This window comes from Apis florea, unplaced genomic scaffold (assembly GCF_048593485.1).
Source record: "Apis florea isolate Af1SG1 unplaced genomic scaffold, ASM4859348v1 contig_3798_pilon, whole genome shotgun sequence".
NCBI lineage: Eukaryota > Metazoa > Arthropoda > Insecta > Hymenoptera > Apidae > Apis > Apis florea.
In genome coordinates, this window is record NW_028256860.1 from 1,089,295 (window position 1) to 1,114,397 (window position 25,103).

A 25,103-nucleotide genomic window follows, 5' to 3' on the forward strand; every position below is an offset into this window, starting at 1 on the left:
AAAAAAAGATCTATGAAATTTTATATAATAAATATCATAAATAATTGGAAAATAGACTATTAAAAGCTTTGTAAAACAAACTGCTATTATATCCAAGATTTAAACTCTTAAAAAATTTATACTTGAAACGTTTGCTGTTACAATGAACTTCGAAGGTCTACATTCCGATAAACATTTTCATTGCCACGAAGCTGTTGCATTCACGAGATTTTGGAAACGTGCCAATTTCATGACCGAATCTTCACATTCAATTAAAACAAAATTCTAAAAAGTTGCTCTCAAAAGCTCGTTTCGCGTATCTATTTAAAGATGGATAATTTCATCATCTATTAAATTCTAAATGTTTATGCTCATTTTTATGAATACAAGTAAAAAATATGAAAATAACTCGTTTCGTGAAATGTTTAAAAAAAAAAATACGCGTTTTATTTTTAGAATTTTTATAAATTATGTTATATATTTAGAAATATATAAATAAATGTGCAGTCTAACCGTATGTATTTTCAACGATATGATGACGTATTTAATATTAATCCCAACGAATTCAATTTCACATCGATCTTATGATCCACTAATATTTGATATTAATAACTACACTTTGAAATCTGCCATCATAGAGAACTAATAATAAAGAATTTATAACTAATTTAAATCCAGTTTATTCCAGTACAAAACTATATTCGAACAATTTACTTATGTTTCTACCATCATCACTCCGATCAACGCATCCTTTTATCGCTTGTTGCGTCTCTCCGAGCTTTTGACAGCAAGCCAATTCCCTATTCATCGAGTAAACTTTTCAGCCCCGATACATATCCCGTCCAAAATCCGTGGTTTTAAGCTCGTTTCGTTTCGCAATTAAATTTCACGACACTCGGCTCGTTCTCGATTTCACAACATTTCGTTTTTTTTTTTTTTTTTTTTTTTATTTCTCTAATCCACGATCGAACTTTCGATGGAACCTAAACTTGACACGGTCAGCTATTTAAGCTGGTTTTACGTTGTTCCACGGCGCACCACGATTCTCGTGCCGATCGATAGCCTTATTGTCACGAGCCTGTTGCGTCTTCGTTCTCGGTGGCCTGATCGGTTGTTGTCTAGGCCTGGGCGATTGCTGCTCCTCCCGTTTCCGGATTGCCTTCCTCGTTTCGCTCATCCTGTCGGTTGCCTCACATTCGACACACTTAAGCTTCGTGCTATTCCACTAACGGACCAAAAAGGAAAAATCGACTGGACCGACCCCGGGAGGAAACGATGGCAGCACGATGGACCGACACGTACAGGTGCTCACACGGTCGAGCACTAACTCGTACATGGCAACCGACTAGAAATATCCCGCTGTGTGTGGTGGTGGCCTGGCCGATGAGCAACAGCGGTCAGAGCAGCGGCGAACTCCACCAGTTGGCAGTATCCCACAATCGGTGAATACCGGTGAAACCTGGGTGACGATTGCGGTGTGTCACCTTGTATCGACGATGGTTAACGCGTATAGATGTTATACCGTATAGCTTGATATTACACGCCGCGAAAGGCAATTAATGAATACGCTCCGCGGAGATCCGCTTCGACGACGGCTACCCAGGAATAAACCGGCCTGAACGCACGGTATTTAATAATAGACGTAATTGTACTGATCTCATTTCTAGATTTACGACCGTGATTTGGCGTATATCATCAGTTGGGATGTCCATTATACAGGCTGTATTGGAAAGTTTGGATTTTTATGCAAGTTTGAGAAAAGAGAGAAAGGATAAATTTTGTTTTTAAGCGGTTAAAAATTGTTGGTCTTTTTTTTGTTTTATGTCTTATGATTGAACGGGTAGATTTTAAAAATATAAATTTTGGAATGTTGAGGAAATCAGGAGTTTGGTCAAAGTGTTTAAGATTTCGGAATTAGAAATAAAAAGAAATCTTCTCAAAGGGATTTGGATTAATAAAACTAGAACATGATAATAAAAATAAGAACTAAAATCGTAACTAAACTAAATTAAGAAAGGATAATTATAAAATGTAGTTCATAGTGGATTATATAAGTGTTATATTATATAGAGTATTCCAGATTTAAAGTGTTAAACTTTGTCAATATATTTTATGGGTTTATATAAATAAACAAAAAAATGTTATATAAACATAGATCCATAAATGTTTTATTAAAAAATTATAAACAAAAAATACGAAATTCAAAAGGAACAGTTGAGCAACATTTATATATATTATATTTTAATATTAAATACTTAAATAAAATTTCATTTCAAAATGGTTATTCTTACATAACATCGATAGCAATAAAAGCAGATAGAATAGAATTTATTACTGTTCATTTGTATTTTATTTTATCACACTGAATTAATCACTAATTCTTTGCATTAATTCATCACATGTATTTATTCTTATTTAAATATTTCCAAATAATAATCAAATAAGATCAGATGATCGTGGAGGCCATAGTATCGACTTTGACAGAAAAAATCATATTATTGTTGCTATTTCTTTTGAATTTCCATATTTTTGCTTATAGTTTTTTTTGGAAAGCGTTTTGCACGTTTTTGCTTTATATTTATATAATATTTCTTGCTTATTTAAATTCATAGACATATATTGATTAATATTTGATACTTTAAATTTGGGACACTCTGTATATACGAATACTATGACGCTTGAAACTATGACCTGACGGATATGCCGAGGTCTGAAAAGAATTGAGTCCTTGCCCCCAGTGATGTCATTACTGATTCTTTTGCTTCAAAAGATCGATCACTGCTCACACATGTAGCCAATGTTTTTTCTACAAATAATTCTTAAGCTTTGTAAATCCAATATAAATCAAATTTGATTTCAATAAATTAAAATTTAATTAATATTTTATTTGGAATGCATACATTTTCAGTTACGAAATTAAAAAGTTGTAATTCTACCAATGATTTAAGATATAGCATTTATATTTTATCATCGTAGAATCTTGGAAGCAGCAACTCATCTCATTAGTATACGTAAACACTGAATTTTAAAGACGCATAACTTTTAAACTAGTGAATTTCTAAAATTAAAAATTATATTTTTAAAATCTACTCCTCGAATTTATTATACAACTTTTAGAAGACATAAAAAAGAAAATCCACAATTTTTTATACATTAAGGTAAAGAGTATTATATATATATATATTTATAGATTAACATGTGATACGATTTATAATTTGATTCTCAAATAAATAAAATAGACTGTGAAATATATGCGCCGCGATCGTCAATTTTGATTTAGATTTTATTATGAAATTTTAATAATAATTTTTTTACGTACTTTTTAATTTGCAACCGGCAATTTTAAAAATTTATATTTGCAAAATTGTGATATTAATTCCTTAAATGATTAGTCTGTAACGATCACATAACCTCGCATAACGCAGGTTTTTAAAAAAATAATAAATTTAACAAATATTTTATACGCTATTTTATATTTATTTTTTTACTTTGGAATAATTTATCCAATTATTTAATAAAAAAAAATTTTGGATTATTTTGTTAAATTTCGTAGACTTTAAAGAGTTTAAAAGAGAATAAAATAAAATAGAAATAAAAAATATCATACAACATTTGTAATTCTTCATTATCTAAGGGAAATTCTCAAATGGTGTGTAACAATTGTTTGTTTTTTTATATAAATCAAAAGAGCAGTATTTTGGAAACATGATGCCAAAATTTTTGAGTTTTTGAGTTTAAAAAAAAATAAATTAGAGCCTATTTAATGAAACATTGAAATGAATATCAAGTGTGTTATGATAATATGTCTGCGATGCGATGAAATGCAATACGAAGATAAATAGACGCGTTAATTTGTGCATATTGGATCATTGTTTATCTTTGAAAATTAATAATTTTCACAAAATAATATTTTAAAAATTTTAAAAAACTATAATCTGGAAGTTTCATTATTTCAAAAATTTTTTTTTCAAAAAATCTAATTGATTAATCAATATCAAATAACTAATTGATTAATCAATCTGAAATAAAAATTTATTTTATTCATTATGTATTCCTCTAGAGATTGATCTTACATTATTTTTTCATAATTTTATCTGAAATATTAAGTTATAATCTCAACACAAACTATTTAACTTTAAGAACTTTTTATTAAATTATTACGATTGTAAAAATGCTAAAATCATTGAATAAAATCATGAATAAAAATATTTTTTTACGAATATATTATTATATTCTTGAAATAATAATCTTTTATTATTTATAATTTCTTAAAAAACAAAAAAAAAAACAAAAAAAAAATAATATAAAAAAATTATTTTACTATTGTTATTCGAGAATTTTCTTAAGATTTAACAAAATTCATTATTTTTTTTTACGCGTTAAAAATTATTGATCTTTTACTAAATAAATAATAAACTAATAAAATAAAAAATTAATAATTTTGAACAAATCAAATTCTAAATATAAAATGTATAAATATAACTTATTTCAAATATGAAATAAAACGCGTCTATAACAATTAGATTTCTAGATTACTAGATTAGAATTAAATGACTTAATTAAATTTTAAAATGAAATTACTTACTACTCGCAGGCAACAGGTAGATTTTAAAATAACGTACGATTATTCCAGTTGCGAATACGTCAATCATTATCGATATTGCGAACTCATTATTATTATTATTTTTTAATACACTTAAAAACTATCGTTAAATTGTTCGTTAATATTGAATCAATGGAAACAAGTGAAATTGTATAATTTTAAATGTACTCCTTTGAATAATTATTTATTCTCTCAGTGATGTATATTTTTCTATTTTTTAAAAATATTTTTCTCTCTCTTTTTCTCTTCAATCTTTACTGTTTAATCTGTTTAAAACTTATTATATACTTTTTAAAATATCGTATCGTGTTATTTTAAAAAGAAAAACATTTCAATTCTCAGAAAAATTAAACTTATGCATTATATACTTATTAGGTGTTCTAATAGTTTCTTACTTTTACGAAACATTATAATCACTGCAACGACACTGTAACCACTCTCAAAGAATTCTTTAACGATTCACTTCACTCTTTGCCGACGACACTCTGATGATCTTCACACGACTTTCGAATAACAACTCTCTCAATTCCAGTCAACCCTTGGGTTTTCTTGAACCTACACATAGATATATACAGTATATACACAGTGTAGGCTAAGGTATATTTTTTCTCCCTTTATCTTATCTATTTCAAACATCATTCAATCTTTTAAATTGACTCATTCAATTAAAACTATGTAATTATTATAAGTTCCAAATAAAAATGTATAATATAAATATCTGTGATATCGATATACAAATGTCAATTAAGGGCTGATAATCAATATGAATGAAGATCTATTTCCTGATAAATTTAATAAAATTTTAATCTTCTTTAAAATTTCTTTTATGACGTAGATATATACACGTATACAGAAAAGATTAAGATCATTAATTATTAATAGAATATCGAATAAGAGATTAACTTCATTTTTTTTTTTAATGGAATTATATAATTTTGAACGTATTAATCGATTTATTTGAACATTCTGTATAAAAAGGTATTAATTATATCGAAAAATCATTTAAAGAAATACTTTAATTTGAAAATTATAAAACTTAATATTTAAAATAAAAGACAATGAATAGAATACGAACGCGATATTCTTCTTAATTATATAACTCTCTTTGTTCTTCATGTGACGAGTTTTATAATTTAATTTTAAATCAATGATTTTTCGTTAATAAGTAAGTTAATATTTTTTTATAGAGTATTAAATCGATTAATGCATTCAAAATTATACAATTTTATATATAAACAAACGAAATTAACTTTGAAATCTTCTCCACTACTTAATTTGCATAAAAATTATTTGCATATTATAATATCTCCGTTCCGAATCAAATAATTTTTGTTAAATTTTTTCTTTTGATAATTTTAATCCCTCGTATTCAGTCGTGTCCAGTTAAACGAAATATCCTATGTATAAAATGGGAAAAATAACTTCGGCCATTGTAATTTTGATCGTCCAAGTTGTTTTATATTTTATTATATTTCGTATTCTATAGATTCGAAGGATAGATAATCCAAGCCCATAAAATCCTCAAAATATACGAGAATTTCTAGGTTTTTTTTCCGATCAATTCACCTGTTATACGTTTTGAACATCGAGCTGTAAAAACGCGCTGTAGATAAGCGGCGATAATATACTGACACAAACACATTATCATGATTATACGTCCAATCGTATTCATTTACGTTCTTATTAGTTCTGAAATAACGGATTATAATTTGAAAAGAAAACACAAGTCGAAGTGGACATGAAACATAAACATATATTTTTATTTATACGATGGAAATAAATTTCAGGTGATTAATAAAAACAGTTTTATAGTTAAAATTTCGCATATGATCATAAATTAAATGCAATTAAATATAAATATATGTGTAATTATTACACACAAATAGTTTTCTATAACAGAATTTGATAAATATAAATTTAATATATACAAAAAAAAAAAAAAATGGAAATACAACGAAATGCAAAATATAGCGACTTTTTGCAAATATCTTTAGAGAACTGATTAACAAAATTGTTTAAAATTTTGTTCTCCATAACGATATATTTAACTTATTTTCCTCTATACTCAATAATCGAACAAAGAAATATATCATAAACTAAGTTTTTTTTTTTAGAAAAATAGGAAATAAATGATTCTTTCAACCAAAGTTTTTACACGAAAAAATTTCTCGAGACGTACATTCGATATTCATTTCTTTCTCGTTAATTAAAGGCGTGCTACAAGCACGTGATAGAGTGTTACTGTAAAGTGTTACTGATTGATAAATTGAAAGTTCTATTGAAAATGAATGAACGAATTTCGCAAGAGCTTCGAACAGAATCCAACCTTCAAAGAATATCAATTCAAATCAAACTAGCCGCCAATGAGATATACACTAACTGTCAAGTGTATAATGAAATCGATAAAATTTATTAAATATATACTTTTCATTGGTAATTCCAAGGTTAAATTACCTTAACGAATTAAACATCCATAAAAATAATCATATTCGAACTTACGTCTTCAAGGAAGAAACAATAAACACGATCCAAAACAAGTTCAATAACCTACAAAACAATAGAACTCAAGGTAAGTAAAATAAATATTTTGAAGACTTTATGGCAGCATATAATATATTTATGAGGTACGGTTTTATTTTTATGGATAGTTAAAAACTGGAGAAAGTTTCTTTTGTACACTTCACTACAACATTGAGAATACTGTTGTGCTATGGCAGGTTGTTGAACTTTTCTCGGCAACTACTTTTATATAATATGAATAAATAATTGTATCCTTCGATTCGAAGATATTCATCACATGAAATGAACGTGCCGTACGAGAGTTAAGAAAATTAAAAATAATAAAAAAATAATAAAATCTTGTTCTTTTCTATTTTTTTCCCCATAAAATCATTACTTCGTATAATTCTCTTTGAATTATTGCGACTGTTCCATCTGAGATCATTTGAAAGTTAATGTATAATCTATTTTTTGTTACAATATTAAGACGATATAAAAACACGTCATTAATAAAAAGAATATTAATAATTTTTAATAAAAGTGAGATTAATATCGAATAAATGATTTGAATAATAAACCTTGTTCTGATTTGACACAATTTTCGCCAACATCGACAAAAAAACTAACTTAACCAAACGTATTGAAGAAATAAATCCAAAATAAACGAAACACCTTGTATACACTTTTTTCTCGAAGAATAAACGCGACCTTAATGGTTAACCTGCTCTCTGTTCGGGTCTGTTTAACTCGGCATGGATCTTCATTGGAATCTCAAATGGGATGGTTTTGAAAATATCGCTCCGGTTTCTTGTTAACTTTCTTCGCTCGATGGATTTTTGGGTTCGTTGCCAAAGGAGATTCTAAGTATTCCAGATCTTTGGGTTTGAGAACGAATTGAAAGTTGAGCAAAGCCAAACGAAATCGGGTTAAAGGAGATCCAAAAGAAATTCTGCCAGACATTTCGTCCAAGTGTAATGGTAAACATTGGTCATATAAACGTGTCCGATAAATAGCGTTGACCTATTCTTGCACGATATCTTACTGATAACAGAACCCATTAATTTCGACATCTTATTTCGTATTTTTTATTTATTTATTTCTTATTATAAAATCTCGTAACACAACTATTATTTTCTTCGGTAATTAAAATTAAGACGAATAGTAAGCAATAATAATTTTATCACTATTTTCTATTTTTCTAATGATTGTATGTCTCGTTTACATGGTCATAAATATATACTTGTTTTGTCGTAAACAGGTTATAAACTGGAAAAATACAGGATTAGAATTGATATTATTCACGATAGATATTATGTTGGCGAGCAAAATTATAATTTTCGAACGGACTGGTAATTGGCATGACTTTACAATGAATGGACATTAGTAATTGCCCAGATAGTCTGATAGTTGATGTCTTAAGTAAAGAAAATGTGGAGTAAAACGTGGAAATTAAAAAAAAAAAAAAAAAAGAAATTAAGCGTCAAGCATTATCGTTTTCCTTTCTCACGCATTGATCGATCGAAGAAATGATCGATTTGCTCGCGTTACACATCATATGGTAACAGGTTAATGCATAGCAAAGCGAAGTGAAATGTATCAGTTATGCATAGTCATACATGGGAAAGTGGATGAATAATGGTATGTGTAAAAGCAAAATACAAACAGAAATAAGAAAAAAAAAATGAAGCCAAAAGTTTTCGTTTGATCGATTCGCGTGGAATAACATTGATAAAGAATTATATCGTTCGTATTAAATTACGAGAAAGAGATGTATTACGCGAAAGTATAAATATAAATGATAATGATAATTATCGATCTGCGTAGAGAAGAAGAGAGAGAGAAAAAAATATGAAAAGTCAATTTGATAATTCTTTGACTATTCAAATGATATGTTATACGACGTGTTTATAAATATAAGTCGTTCTTATCTTTTTTTTAAAAAATCAACAAGCGGATATCTATGATGCGCATGACGATGCAATAGATGATGTAAACAAAAAAATTGAGATTATTAAAGAGAAAATAAATATTTGTGTAAAATGAGGAAAAAAACATGTTCAAACGATGTTTACTTTAAAATAAATGGATATTAATTTTCTCAGAAGAAAATTTTTTTTTATATTTAAATTATGAAAAAAAAATTCGATCTAGAAGAAGAATATTGATGCAAATATTTTTTTTGCATCGAAATTATTAAATTTTACTGAATATTTATGTCTGATTGAAGTATTGTTCATATTTTAAACGATCTGAACTTTGAATTGTTATTCTGCATTGTCGATTTTTATACCTAATCATGATGTGACGTCAATATGTACGATCGAGATAAAAAAAAAAAAAAATAAATGAAATTCGAATATAACATTCAATCGAAAACACTAGTTGAGAAGATATTCACCGAAGAATATTTTATGAAAGATTTATGAAAGTGAATCTCGCAATAAAACGAAAAAACTTTACGTCAAAGTCAAGTTTAATCGTTTTGCAAAATACAAATTAAATTTTTAAAATAAATGCTTCAAAATATTATATTTACCTTAAATGTTTACAATGATTTTAATTTATTTCTCTCGCACGAAAAGTAATTCAAGAATAGACCAATATATGTATACACACATCACAGTATAATGGATCAATTTGTATCAATGAACTTTATTACCACGAAATAAAAACACACACTAAATACACGTTCATGTATACAAACTCGTTGTGCACAAATTTATATCTCGAAGCGTGAATACTTCTATTTCAATTATACTTCCAAATAAACTTCACAAACTTTATAAATTATTCTCAGAACTCGGCGAGCAAGCAAGCAAGCACGCGATATTTTTCAAAAATTTACGGTTCGAAGATATCAGGCGAGGTCACATATCTAAACTATGAGGAACACAAGGTAGCGGGTAATTATAACATAGAAGGAAACACGTACCACTTAACCAGACAGCAACATAAAAAAAAAAAAAAAAAAAAAAAAAAAAACCAAGGCGTTCTCCTTTCTAAAAACACGTGCGTCTTGCCCGTTCGTAATACTTCATTATTCACGATATCCCGTTTTCGATTGTTCCGCTCGCGTTTCCGCAGACGTTACCGATTTACGATCCACGGGCGAACAGAAAGAATTGTAACAGACGCGCCAACATCATTGGACTATCTCTGCAGGACACGGCTGCTGTAAAACCACAGAGTTAACGATCGAATTCCCGGCGTAAGAAGTTACGACGTGGTTTCACGGCGAGATATTTATTTAAGAAACCATCCCTTTCCTTCGTATCACTGCTTTCCAAATATCTCGCGACCCATTTTATGACAGTTAAGTGCTTAACTTGCGACATTCCCTTCGCATTTGCATAAAGGGGCGTTTTTAATAAAAAGCTGTAAAGAAAACATTGAAATTGATTAAAAATGTAATTTTAACCTGATGCTTCATTAAGTTTTTAATTATTTTTATATTCGGATTATATATTGGTCAAATATTTTTTTATTCTTCATTAAATTATTGAAATAATGTTAAAATAATATCCTTTGTCCGAACTTTCTTCACTTCGATAGATAAGATATATGAGATTATAAATTGAAGATGTAAATATTAAGAGTGAAGAAAAATATATATAATGTTTTATGAAAATTGTATTACTAGTAATTGAATATTGTATATATTAGAATTTAGAAGTTAATTTAATTTAATTTTATTTAACTGTCTAATCTTTGAATCGTCGTACTGTCGCATTCGTTCGTAAAGAGTTAATATGTATGCAAGAATTATTATGAAAAAATATACAAAATATAGTAGATACTATTTATTGTTCTGTTTTAAAATAAAATTTTTACGTGTACTATAAACCTGTCCTTTTTTAAAATCTCTATCTTTCGTTTATCGAAAATCATTTACAACTAATATTTTTGTAATGTATTATTCTCACTAAAAGCAAAAATTACAAAATTTTCAGAATGTACTGTTGCAACATAAAACGATGACTAGACTGTATAATATTTATGCATTTATGCAAAATTTAAATATATACGTAATATAATAAAATCCACAGAATGCATGATATGCAGAAAAAAAAAGAGCACGAAACGTTATAATATGCATCATGATATATTAAAAAATAAGGCAAATCTCTATTTAAACTCGATTTCTTTAATTTTATTTAAAATGTTCATAAAAATTTCATTTCACATAAATATCCACTGTCTAATGATGATAATTTAAGCGAGACAATATATTATTAAGACGTGCACTTTATATGAAAAGATTTTTTAAACTTAGTCAATTTTGTTTTATGTTTTCGTGTAAAACCAGTTGTACTCAGTTATATCACAGAAATAAAAGACATCCTGTATGACATCCATAATACATTGTGCTCCATTGTGTGATGCCGCACGAACACGAATATTTTATGATAAACGAGGTTTACAGTAGAAAAAAAGTACAAATTTAATGATGGATGAACAAGAAGAAGGAATAACGGGATAAGACGAGCGAAGAAATGAGTTCAATCATATTCCAGACAACGACTCACAATTATCATATCTTCTTCAATCACCTGGACTATCCTTAATCTCTCTAGAGAAGGATTTTATTTCCTACGTGCATACGTTATTTGTACAGGCCAAGTTGTAACTGTGATTCTCCTAAAGTTTATGCAACTATGTTTGATTATGAGTTTTGCAAGAAGCAGAGGGGTTATCCACCGCTTTTACAGACAGATCCCTTGGCGGTAGTGCTTCTTCAAGTCCCCATTGGGGAAATTGAGGTTAACAATGTAGCCAAGAAACTGGTTAACAGTGGTTTAGGTAGAACTTTTCTTACGTTCTAAGAAATTACTTCGAGAAATGTGAACAATGTTTTACATAGTATCTAATACTTGTGGCGTGTAATTAGGAATACAAGTCCATTTTTGCATGGATAATGATACAGGAGGTTATAATTTGATGAAGAATTTGAATGAAGAAAGCAAAGTGAAAGCCATACAACGAACATAATTCGACGATAACACGATGAATTCATTGATCTTGTTTTTGTAATTGTATGTAGTTATCATAGAAATATGTGTGGCGATTATATAGAAATTAGAAAGTTACAGATTAACGTGTCAATTTTACTATCACGATGAATGATTATAGAAGAAAATATTGAAGAGATAAAAAAAGTAATTTAAAAAAATAATTTCTTAATTAAAAGTAAACGATTGTAAACATAAAAACTCTAATAATATGTATCCTTCTTTTCTTTTTCTATGCAATTTTTAATTTTCAATATCATTGTCAAATGAACAGTTCCAACATTTTAATAATTTTATTATTAGATTATATATAGAAATATAAATAACAAATAATAATATGACTATTTTTATCTTGAAATAATTACAATTTAGTAACATGTAGGCCAAGAGTAAATTAAATATCAATTTTTTCCTCTCTATTGAGAAAGAAATTATTAAGATATTAATAAAAAATCGACACTTATTATTTATTAAATATTTCATCTATCTATCTATTCTATTCTATATTTTTAAAATTAACAATTTGATATATTTTAATAATTTTCTTTTATATTGTCCAATTTAAAAATAGCAAAAATATTGGATGAAGTCAATGCAGGTATATTCAAACATTAATAGAGTGAATCTTTTTATTTATAAGATTCTCAAGTGTCACAAAGTATAAAATTAAATTAAATATTTTTAAAGATTTAATAAATCAAGATCTAAATTTGAAGTAGTATAGATTTTGAAATATTCTAATTCTATTCTAATAATATTCTAATTTATTTTACTAATCAATTTTCTATATTTTCACAAAATCTTTTGCTGAACTAATAATCTGAATGAATAACTAATAATAAATGTAATTAAACTGTTATTGCCTTTGTCTAATGCTTTAAAAAATGTTTGGTTCACGAAAAGCATAAAAAAATAAAATTTTAATATCTTTTCCATTAAATATAAACTTGTTGGCAACATAAAAATCCTAAAAATCTTTTTAATTAAAACGAACATCGAAAATGCTGAATGTATTTTTTGCAAACATGAAGAAGAATATATATATATTGCCATTTTTGACTATTTACAAACAGAAACTATATTTTTTCTAAAATTATTTAAAAAATATGTCTTTTTATTCATTTATAATGAATTAGAAAGTTCTTACGTTTGTTTTAAAAGAGAAATTTCATTTAAATTTTAATTACAATTTACAATTTAAATTAATTATATACTTCAATAAATTTTGAATATTTTTCGATTTTGTAATCTTTAATAAGAGTTTCTTATAAATTTTAATGCATTGAATACATTTTTTCCACAGTTTTTTCCAGAATCCATAGTTCGAAAAAATCAACTTAAAAAAAATTCAAATTTAATAAATATTTTGTACTTTTATAATAAATTTAATTGTTCTTTACATGAAATGATTGTGTGGACTTTTGTGCAAAATAATATAATTAGTTATTAAATTATAGACATTTAAATAATAATTAAAATTAAAAGACATTCAAAACGGATTCATTTTTGCTGATATTCATCATCAATTTATTTCAAAAACTAAAGATTTAGAACAAAAATTTAATCGTATTTTTTGATAAAAAAAAAAAAAAAAAAAAAGGAAACATTAAAAGCTATAAAATCGTTTGGCAAAACACGATGTTGCTTGTTGCACAACGAATTAAAATCACGGACGAAGAATTAGTCATTATTGAATATCATTGTATCATTGCCGCATACTTTGTCGAACTATTTCTCTTCTATATTGAAAACAAAAATTATGTTGCAGCTTCATTTTGATGTTTTTTTTGATAAAAAAAGATCTCCTATATTTGTTCAAAATCTGATGTATGAAACATTTTTTGATATAATAAAAATATTTAAAAATGATACTGTATTATTTTATAATATGAAAAGATTAAATCAAATAATTTTCAACTTACTATACAACGTGTCGTTCAGTGTTGCAACCGAAGGATAGATCATCACGTGCGATTGCCCTTACGTTGCGTTTAACTGCGGCCTCGGACTAACTCAATTTCGCCTTTATCGCGAGACACATAAGAAAAATATAGCCAATTGAAGAATGCCGTAGCGATCTCGCGGTTAAAGTTACGAGAGTTAGATACGAGATCGTGTGAAACGTTGCAGAGTTTTGCGAGTCATGCGTTTCTCGTCTTACGTATCGAGAACAATAGAGGCTCGCACTTTTATTTTATGGCGCGAATGTGCGTCGCTGTTCGAAATAGTGGACGACATTATCCTGGCCGCATAAAAATCTTTTATAGACTCGTCGCAATTCCACCGAGACAGGCGTTCAATCGTTTACGGGGGGGATTCGAGAAACGAGAGAAGAGGGACGAATGAAGTGTTTTTTTTTTTTTTTTTTTAGAGAAATTGCGCTGCTTGCCTATCTTCGAACTCGTTCGAGTGAATCAATGCGAATTTAATCAACGACCTCTACAGAAATATATACGAACGACCGACGATGCGATTGATCTATCGTGATGTCGGAGTGTATGTGTATTGGTCTTGTGAAGAAAAACTTAGTATTAATCTTATTGAATTAATTTCCTATTTGTTATCTAATCCCGTATTATCGATGAGATATCACCGTATTATAGAAAATGCTTTAATCTTATATCAGTATATTTGCTATTGTTTTCGAAGTGTCAATTAAAATATATGATAATGATATTATTACATTAACTATATTCTAAGACTCGATATCTGTTATAATGAATTAGGTGGATTGTTTTCATGAAGGATATTTACATAAAGAACAATTCATTACATATGTAACCAGTCATAATTTTCTATCGTAACAATTGTGCTGATCGTACAAAGGATTTGTTACTAATTTATCATTTACATGACCCAGTTCATAAAATGCATTACTATTGAAAAGAAATACTATCGAAAGGGTGGAAAACGAAAAGACCCGTTTTCATTGGACGCGTAAATCTATCGATAGAATTCAATAAAACACGCACTGTATCGAGGCTGAATAGGTATGCCAATACAGCCAGCTCTCACTTCCAATCCTGAATATCGAGGCTCTGCATAACGCAATTGCTTTCGAACTCTGGTCTGCTTGTTTCCACCTGTTTCATTGTAGCAGATTTCATTTAACGTGAAATAATGTTATAACTCTCTCTCGTACGTATCACCGCTCTTGGCTATTCTTCCCTGCTTGCGCAAAGGGATAACGTTTTTCCCAAAGTTTATAGCGGATATAATAGACAGTCAAGTATTATCATGTATTTATTTATACAGGTCTTACTCGATGAAACGTAAGCATGATTTTATGGACAAATATAACGCGCGAAACGCATGCGAAGAAAGAATAAAAAAAAAAAAAATTCTTTCAAGTATTTATATTTATAAAGAATAAAGAAAATTTTTATAGAATGTGTCATGAAAATGCTTGTAAATAATTTATATGATATTTAATTGTAAATATTCGGATAAAATTAAATTAAATATATTAACTGTGTTGAAAAACGATGATGTAGATAAAATAAATATTGGAATGATTTGTGTTCGAATTTACGTTGTTTTACGTATTATAATTGTACAAACCGATAAGTTCGAAGTTACTGCCTTTGACATTATTTCATTGCATATTTTATATTTAAAGAAATATATATATTCAACATATTTCTTGATACTATAAAAAAAAAATTTCTGAATGATGCAATAAATGCGCAATAAATGAGAATAAACATTAACAGATAAAGAATAAGTAAATAACAATCAAACATTTATAGATTAAAATTGAAAAAAATTTTTTTTAAATCTGAGCAATATTTGTGAAATTTAAATTTTGTTTGAAAATGTAACTTCAATATATAGATTTAATTTAATATTTAAAAAATGATAAATTCAGTTATATTAAAAAATATAAATACAAATGTATTAAATTGGAAAAATATATAATATAAATTCAAATATTATCTTATAATAATTTAATTTTTAAATTTATAGCTAATGCTTGAAATTATTTATTGATATGAAAAAAAATGATTTAAATGATTTTAAAGAAAGTAATTTTTAATTTCTCTCTAAAACTTTATAGCATGTATATTTTATCATAATTATTTAAAGTATTTTAACATATTATTAAAAATAATGTCATAATTGAAGTTTTATTTTTGTATTTCGTAACAATTATATATCTTTTTAATAAATAATAATGCATACATATTATATTTAGTTATTTGAAATCTGACATTTAATAAATTGAAAACAGCAATCAATATACTGATAATTTTTAAATATAATAGAATATGTATTTATAATAATAAAACAAATTTTAAAAATCAATAGAATAAAAAGGAAAAATAAATATTGATTTGTATTATATACAAACAACAATTCCTTAATCATTATTATATTATTCTTTATATCATAATATAATATATATAATATCTAACTATTGACTCAGATTATACAAATAATATTCTAGAATGCAGTAATAAATTAAATATGATATACAAGTACAATAGATAACATTATTGATAATAAATAATAAAAAGCAAGGACAAATATGCTATTATAAGCACGATTTGAAATTCCCTCGTTTTAAGAAATATAGTTTGAAACTTTTCCTAAAGACGGCAGCACATACGTACCATGCTTTGAGACTACGTCATCCTTTGACAGAATATCACGTTACTATACGTAATTATGAATTCATAACAGACAATTACACTATTTAGAGTTTGTTATGTTACTTATAGAGAAACTAGAATGTCATATATTTCTAACAAAAAATATCTGTGATGCGTACTTTAACCTCTACGATCGTGAACATTACTTAGCACTTTTATTAAAGATTGCACTCTTTTAGAACATATATTGTCTCAATGTAATAATTACGAAGCAATATATTCATTAGGAACACGTACACTTTATAATTCATGAAATTAGAAGCACATAATTTTTAACAATAATTTACGCTGATTCAGACTGCACTTTTTACACATCATGTTATTAATCTAACTTATAGCAATTTCCCACTTAATAAGAATATAATTGAATTATTAAAAAACATTAACACACTTTTTATATCGCTGAAAATGTTCTTAAACTGTTGACAAAATGTCAAAAAAAAGCACAAGGTATAACGGAGAGCGGTTACAGCTGGCATATGAACTCCAGAGCACATTTTAGTGATTATAAAGAATATTTTATAGTATCGTCACTATTTCCCGTGCTTTTTTTTTTATATTGTTATAAAATATTGAAAAATAATAGCAGTACTTACCCACATACGAACTGCTGTAATTGCCACTCTGTTTACTCTCCTGAATATCCGCCATATTGGGATAGGGATGACGCCACTTCCGTAACTGCGCGCAACTGTTTCACTACGTAGGTTAAAACGAACTTCGTTGCTAACTTTTACTTGCTCGTGACAATCACGCGATATATTTGATAATGAGACGTTTATTGAATGTAAATGCAAAGAATAATATTAACGAAAGTGAATAGATTGTTGTGAAAAGAACGATAATATTTTCCCAGGAATACTTTTACTCTCATTAAAGCGAACTTATAATTATAAATTTAAAATTTAAACAGATAATCAATGCGTTCAGATACATATCTAAAAATAAATTTTCTTTTAATGTAATTCTTTATTGAAATTTATTATGATATAAACAATCGATATTTTTATTTTTATAAAAAATTTTGCATTTCAACTTTTACTAATTATAGCCAAATCTTGAAATTTATATATTCAAATTAAATTTCGAAACCATATCAGTCATGTATAAAAATTAAAAGATATTAAATTTTCAAAATGAAATATTTGGAGATAAATTTTATTTTAGCAATATTTGAAATAATTGCTTATAAATGATAATATAAAATAAAACCACATATAATTGTAATAATTTGTAATTTAACATAACATTTTAATTTTTTACTGATTTTTATAATATAAAGAATATTCTCTCTGAATCCTCTCTGAAAAAATAATTAGGAATAATTTCCTCAAGAAAAGACTTACCTATTCAATTTTCCAAAAAACAAAATAATAAAAGAAAAAATAACGAAAAAGATATATACATTAAAAACGAACGTTAAACTTTGCATTTACTAGTTTCAAGACGCGTAACCGTCCTTTATCCATCTGATTCGCGGTTTCGGCGAAGCGCGGCACTACTTTCGCCGGTGGATGTGATTTGATCCCGGCGGTTGCGCGGTCGCAGATTCCCTATGGTGGAATGTGGATGCTGTGCGCGGTGGTTTGTTTCGTACGTGAATTCAGATTCGTTTCATCAGTGATAAAGCGTCCAGACCTGTCAAGCGAATCGTCCTTATAAGCTGGCAGCTGTTTCGTTTGATAATGTTGCTTGACAAAACGTACGTGCACATTGACAATTACGCGCCAACCAGCGTACAGTGGTCGAGTACGGGCTAGTAAACAAATGACAGAACGGCGGCCGAGAGGGAGGAGAGAGGAAAGGAGGGAAACGAAACATTACCATATCGTTCCAGCGCGAAATAGTAGCGCAACATTGTGCCTTTCGATTCGCGTTGTTCGATTTCTTCGGTCATTAAGGGAACGCCAACCCATGCATTTTTCAGCTGGTTAACGCGCGTGGAATGTGCCCATGCATTGTCGTCGTGACGTCAAATGTCATGAGCCTTTTGCCAAGTGTCGCATATCAGCTGTGTGCCAGCTGCATATTCAGTCTGTCAACTTTGTTTTCGTTTCTTTTAACGCTGAATTTGTTGCCGCCTGAAAAGTGTTAATACACATATATAGGCCTATAACAAGTCATTGAAATTGTGCGCGAATTCGAAGTTTCTGTGTAAGAACGTTCGAAAACGTATTTATGCGGGTAATATTGCATTTCGTACACGGTTGAAACGCGAGTGAAACTTTTATATTAAAATCCTCTAAATCAAAGTGGTCGAAGTCAATTACGTTTATGTTTGTGTATATGTACACGCATACATACATAACGGTATTTTCATGTGCCGGCTAGCGGGCCATTTAAACCTTGACAAATTTTGATTTCTTTTTCGCATCGTTTCAGTTTCATTTGACTGCCCTTCACATTTCATTCATTCTTTTTAACGAAACGGAGTTTATTTCAAATGTTCGTAACGTGTAATTGCTTCTACATTGCTCGTAATTACGAGAACGTGATAGTGAAGTTTGATCGTGATTTATGGTGAGACATTCAATTGTTTTTCTTCCGTGCTATTTTTGCTTTTTGTGCCGGCTTTTTCATGTTTTAAGGTTAGAAAATTATTATGTAACATCAAAGGACTATTAAATTTGCCTGGCTCGGAATGTGGGATTTGTATGGAGTTTTTGGTGATACATATTTAACTTGGTGAGTAATTTTATAATATTTTTTTTCGGTCAGATTTTACCAATGCTCTATCAAGATTTTTATATATATATCATTTTACGTATTTTTAAATATTTAATACAAATATTGCATTTGTTTTTGGCGAAAATTAAATAAACCCACAAAAATTATAAAAAAGGCTATGAAACAATGAACAATACGGGTTTAACATATTTTATATGACCTTCAAATAAGTTTACATTTAATTTTATACATTCATTATACTATTGATATTTCATTAAATAAATTTTTTTTTTTATATATTTCATGTTTTAAAAAGTTTAGCTGTGTAATTTCAATTCTTTGAGTATACATCTTATCTTCAGTTACTAAATGATTCGTAAGATCAGAATGATTGACTATTCTATGCGTATATCTATTCTTAGAAAAGGCATTATATGCTTTTCACGTATGTGATGTGTATTTCTATCCTCAACAACATGTTCTTTAACGATAGTAATCAATGTATCTGCATGTCGTAAATTTTCTGGACAAAAAACCTTTTGAATTATTTTCCACACTCCGAAAATCTTTTCAATTATTTTCCTTTAATTTGTCTTCCGCGATTATATTTCTTTTTATCAAATTTATTTTGAATTTTCCCGGGATCACCAATTTTTCTATGAAATTTTTAGCATAATAAGATAATTTTCTATAATCATATTTTGACTAATTACAAATAGTTCAATTATTCATTTAATTGTTTTTCTCTTTTTCATTACCACTAGATTCTAATGCTTAAAGCAGATACTTATCAATTTTCCGCGTGAAAAAATTTTATATAATATTAAATATCTTTATATAATACCAAGTATTTTTGATGCTTTTATTTTCTAAATTTTCTTTGCTCTTAATAATAGTAACTTAGTTTATTTACATTTTTCTTTATTTATACATCAAAAAACTTCAAGCAATAGAAACTTTTTTGTATATTATATTTCTGATTTTGAATTAAGTTTGGTGATAAATTAAATTTCAAAATATTCATGAAAATATTGATTAATATTATTGTATTAATATCTGTTGAAATAAAGAATTTGCATGAATCCTTTAAATATTATTATATTAGTTGATATCATTATAATTTCAATCAGTGTAATTTTGATCCAGGATTGTTTTATATTTTATTTTTGTATTTTCATTTATAAAAATCTGAAGCAGAAAATAAATAGCATATTTATATATTACTTGTTACAAATATCTATAAGTAAAATTTTCTAGAATATTTCGTTACAAAAATTTCGAAAAGTTTAACCAAGCTACAATTTTATATATATATATATATATTATTTAAAATTATGTGATATCAAAAATATATGATATTAAAAAATCAAAAAATCATTGAAATCATAATTATGTACAAATGAATTAAAAACAAATTCTATATTATTATTAACAAATTTTTTAACAAAATTTCCAACAAATACAGACATGATATTCATATTTCATCAAAATGATATTATAAAATGTTATATGATCATTTTTTTTTTTAAATTTAGTAGGATTTTGATAAAGTTTTTGTTTCAATCTTAAATTAAATTTATGTTAATTGTAAGTTATTTATTAATCTTGTATAGAAATCAAAGATTGCTCACGAACATTTCTAAAGCAATATAAGATAAATATTTATCAAGTTTTGTATTAGAATTTTTTTATAATAACCGATATTTTATATTTTTCAATTCATTGATAAATTTTAGAATGGCATCTATTCCTATTATGAATAACATATAATATATTGAAAGTAGTAATAAAAATAAATCAATAATTTCTAAAAGATTAATTTTACTCGAAATGAAAAATATAATAAACTTGGTTAGAGGGATGAAATATATCATTAATCAATTGTCAATTATTCATACATGAATTTGTTTTATGAAAATATTATATTTTGTCATATATTTTATTATGGATATATAATATTTTGGTGTTATATCTTCATGTTTGCTTGAGTAACTGTGGAATTTAAAATGATTTAATTATCACTTGAAGTTATGTCACAATAGTAATGATATTTCATAATTATCGATTAATTAATTTTTCCGCATATGATGTCAGTATGAAATGAATAATCAAAAAAAAAGTACTTACTGTACATTATATAAAGTCATTGAAAAAGATGACTTTTAAAGTTTTAAATCTTTACATTATTTTCTTTATCTTTATTTCTCAAAAACTTCTTCTTATAATTCGTATAATTGCATAACATATATATTAATTTTGATGACATATGAAAAAGAAAGAATAAATTTCTTTTGTTTCTTTTTCAACACTATACACGAATAACATATCATTTTATTATTTAAATAAAAATAATAAAACTTTATTAATTAGAATATTAGGTATCAAAAATGTGCTAGATGTTTGACTCTCAATTGATATCGACCTATTAAAGTTTCGATCAAATTATAGTTATATTCTACTTTTTTATGCAATAAAGATTATCCATCAATTTGAATATGATTTGAAATTAAATATTTGAAAATTAATTTATCTCAAGAGTTGTTCTATCTCATCAATCTCATAATTGAATTAATATTGCTAAAACATATTATAAATTACAAGTTACAAATATTAGAAAATTATTTTATATAACAAAAAAAAAAACAAATAAAACAAATATAGATTTTATGTTTTTATATAAAAGTTAAATAGATTACATATATATATATATATATTATGTTAAATAAATGTTACAAATTATAAGAAAATTATGATTAATTCTTTTTAACATAAAATTTTAAAATCGTAAAAATTGTATGGAACAAAACTTGCAAATTTAAAATGTAACTTGTTATTTATCCTTAATTAAGAAATTATCGTGTAAGAGGAAGTTCCAGTCAAGGATTTTCACATCGATAATTATAATAATTCTTAAAAAACAATTTGCATATAAATATTTTTCGTAAAAATTTTTTCAAAGCAATAGCGATGAATGTAATCCTTGAACGATTTGCAGCGATATTCGTAACAATATTTTATTATATAACATGTATAACGCGGATATAAATTTGAAAGACAGCAAGTTCGGTCGGTAAGGTCAAACTGGACGTGCAAAATATCGGTTCGGCTCGAAATCAGCGGCCAGTAATTATCTTTCCGCTTAATTACGCCTTGTGTTTTTTCGGGAGAAACGGCGGCGATTTTCTTTTTCTTCCTGCAAAACTCGGAAAAGGAATTCTCGCTGTGTGTCTCGTTTTTCAACGGCACCGGCCCTTTCACTTACAGGCTCATCAATCTCCCGCTAGTTTTTTCCAACGTGTCAGTGTTACCTATGGGAGCGCGTATGCAATCACGAACCCTCATCACGGTTTCTCTTTTCCTTTTCTTCCTCAAGCTTTCCGGCTCTGTTGCGCAACATTTTATTATCATATCTCGTGCACGCAGCATCGAGAGGAAACTTGGAAGAGAGCAACGCGTGTCTAACTTTTTTTTATAATTGTAACTATGTTTCGATTTGAGAAGCGGTGTTTTGCACGGAACAAGTGGTTAGTATGAATGGATGATTGTTTGAAAAGTGGAAGTGGGGAAATGGTTTAATTGGTTTATTTATGTATTTAAATAAGGGTAAATAATCCGTGTTGCTGTATCATAGTTTTAGATTTTTATTTTGATTTCTATGCTAACAAATTAGATATTAAAATTTAATAGAGAACGTTGATTAAGTATCTTATGCAAAAATTAATGTATGCTGTCCCTATGATTGAGTAGAAAAATCGAATATTTTCCATAAATTTAATTTCAAATAATTTAATCAACATCACGCGCAATATGATTTTCCCTTATGACAGGATTTATTTATTTATTTATTTATTTTTTTTTTTTGGATATTTACGATTGAGTATGCGCTTGATTTTAATTTATCGCACCATTATGCGATTAATTTCAAAAATTAGTAATAATTTAGTGGTTGTAAAAAATTGTCAAATTATCTTTTTCGGTAATTCCTTATCTCAATAAATATAATTAGATAAATATAATTGGTGTCACGAAGTTTAATTATACACGACGATAATAAAATATTAAAGTAATGATATATTATTACTTACGAGGATGACAATATATGTCGAATAAAAGAAATTTTAAAGAATGTCATCATTAAAAAATCCATAAAATATACGATTTTTTATAAAACGAGTCTTATATCTTGCAATACAAGTAGATTTTATAAGCCTTTTATATTCAATATATATAATTAAATCACATATGTATAATTACATCAATCTTATATATATATATATATGTATAACATTTATACATATTGTGATTAATCGAAAGTTAATTATTGCACGTCTTAATTAAATAACGGACATTTTATATATTGTTATGCAATCAATCCGTTTTTTTTTTCTCATTTATCGACATTTGATTACCTTCAAATACGTAGATAGTTATATAATATACGTATAAAACCAGGTATTCTTGAACTCTTGACTCACTCGTTTCATTATAAATCGTAACCTATTTAGTGCTCGATAAATAGTAAACGTTTGAGAATATTTTGCAGTATTTATAAATTATAATCAATGTACCCAGTTATATTTTAATTCAATTAGCCAATTCTATTCACAACTGAAAACGAGTAGAAAGTGTTTCTGGAAAATATATATATAAAAAAAAAAAAAAAACAATCATTGATATTCATACATTGTTACAATTTTTATAACAATTACGAAAAAATATTATCAAAGGAACGTATTCATTTTAGAGATCGATAATTTCCCCTCGATACCTGTTTAATTAACGTTACCTGACGAAACGAACGTGAACGTGAAAACTTTTTACAAGAGGGATCGCTCGTTTGATTTCGCTTCATGAAGTTTCTATAAGCGATTTCAACGGGGTGGTCCAACGGTGTGACAACTATATTGAATAGGCAAACCGAAAGCCGGACCGGTCCGATTGTACGTACCTAGGAGAGTTTATATTTGCACGAACCTATGTAAATGCAAATGCGAATATTCTGTAATTTCTGGCCAGTTATCGTCTCCTCTGGCTCGAATTTAATTGCATTATCAGGTCTGTTACAAAATACGCGTTTATATCGATGTCGTGTCATTTTGTTCACGGACAAACATTATTATTCTTTTTTTAATTTTAATAAAACTAGGAGATGTAATCATAGACCGAGCCGATAATAATGATAATACGTTTCACCGAATGAAAATATATTAATGCGTTTAACAAACCGTGTTCCACACTTATTCATCCAGTCGTTTCGACACATTAACTCTTTTCAGTTCATCTACCTCACGTACCATCGCCCTACGTTCGATTTATTTCGATAAAGATAATTTGTTTCGAAGCTGCAATAATGCTGGATATAAATTATAGCACCGTGCAATTAAATCGGGCAATTGCCTTGAAATATAGCTTTTAGTCGTTGAATTGGGATCGTTCAAAATTTTTTGGAATAACCTTCAGAGATTAGGGGATGCAAATTTAAGCATTTTTTTCTTTGGAAATCGAAACAATGTAGCAAATATATTGTCGTACGTGAACGTATTAGTTATAGCGTAGAGATGTAAAGATTAATGATAAAATAAGTAACATCTATTAAATTTTGTTTTGTTTTTAATTATTATAAACTAGATTTAAAAAAAGAGAAATTTGCTTAAAATTATGTAGATTTGTTTGTGCTTGTTGTTGTTGAAATAA

The 25,103-nt window shown here is 27.2% G+C and overlaps 2 protein-coding genes across 21 annotated transcripts in view; one reads left to right on the forward strand and one right to left on the reverse strand.

Moving 5' to 3' along the window:
- The window catches only part of atl (atlastin GTPase), a 32,307-nt gene extending 14,865 nt beyond the window's left edge, over window positions 1–17,442 (reverse strand). For 2 of the 17 annotated variants that reach the window (XM_086915877.1, XM_086915868.1), the window contains exons 1-2: window positions 17,339–17,396; window positions 4,978–5,137 (exon numbers count right to left, since the gene is read on the reverse strand). In XM_086915877.1, the coding sequence (XP_086772003.1) occupies window positions 4,978–4,990 (13 nt within the window). In that variant the 5' untranslated portion in view covers window positions 4,991–5,137; window positions 17,339–17,396. Of the gene's footprint in view, window positions 1–122; window positions 300–693; window positions 2,118–4,977; window positions 5,138–14,012; window positions 14,071–17,338 lie in introns of those variants that run through there. The other 15 variants (XM_086915878.1, XM_086915869.1, XM_086915873.1 and 12 more) reach the window with 12 other exon arrangements.
- An 818-nt stretch (window positions 17,443–18,260) lies between these two features.
- LOC100872588 (uncharacterized) overlaps window positions 18,261–25,103 on the forward strand; it is a 607,316-nt gene continuing 600,473 nt past the window's right edge. For 3 of the 4 annotated variants that reach the window (XM_012484533.3, XM_086915859.1, XM_086915861.1), the window contains exon 1: window positions 18,261–19,427. The gene's annotated coding sequence lies outside the window, so the exon portion shown is untranslated. The remainder of the gene's footprint in view (window positions 19,428–25,103) is intronic. The other variant, XM_086915858.1, reaches the window with a different exon arrangement.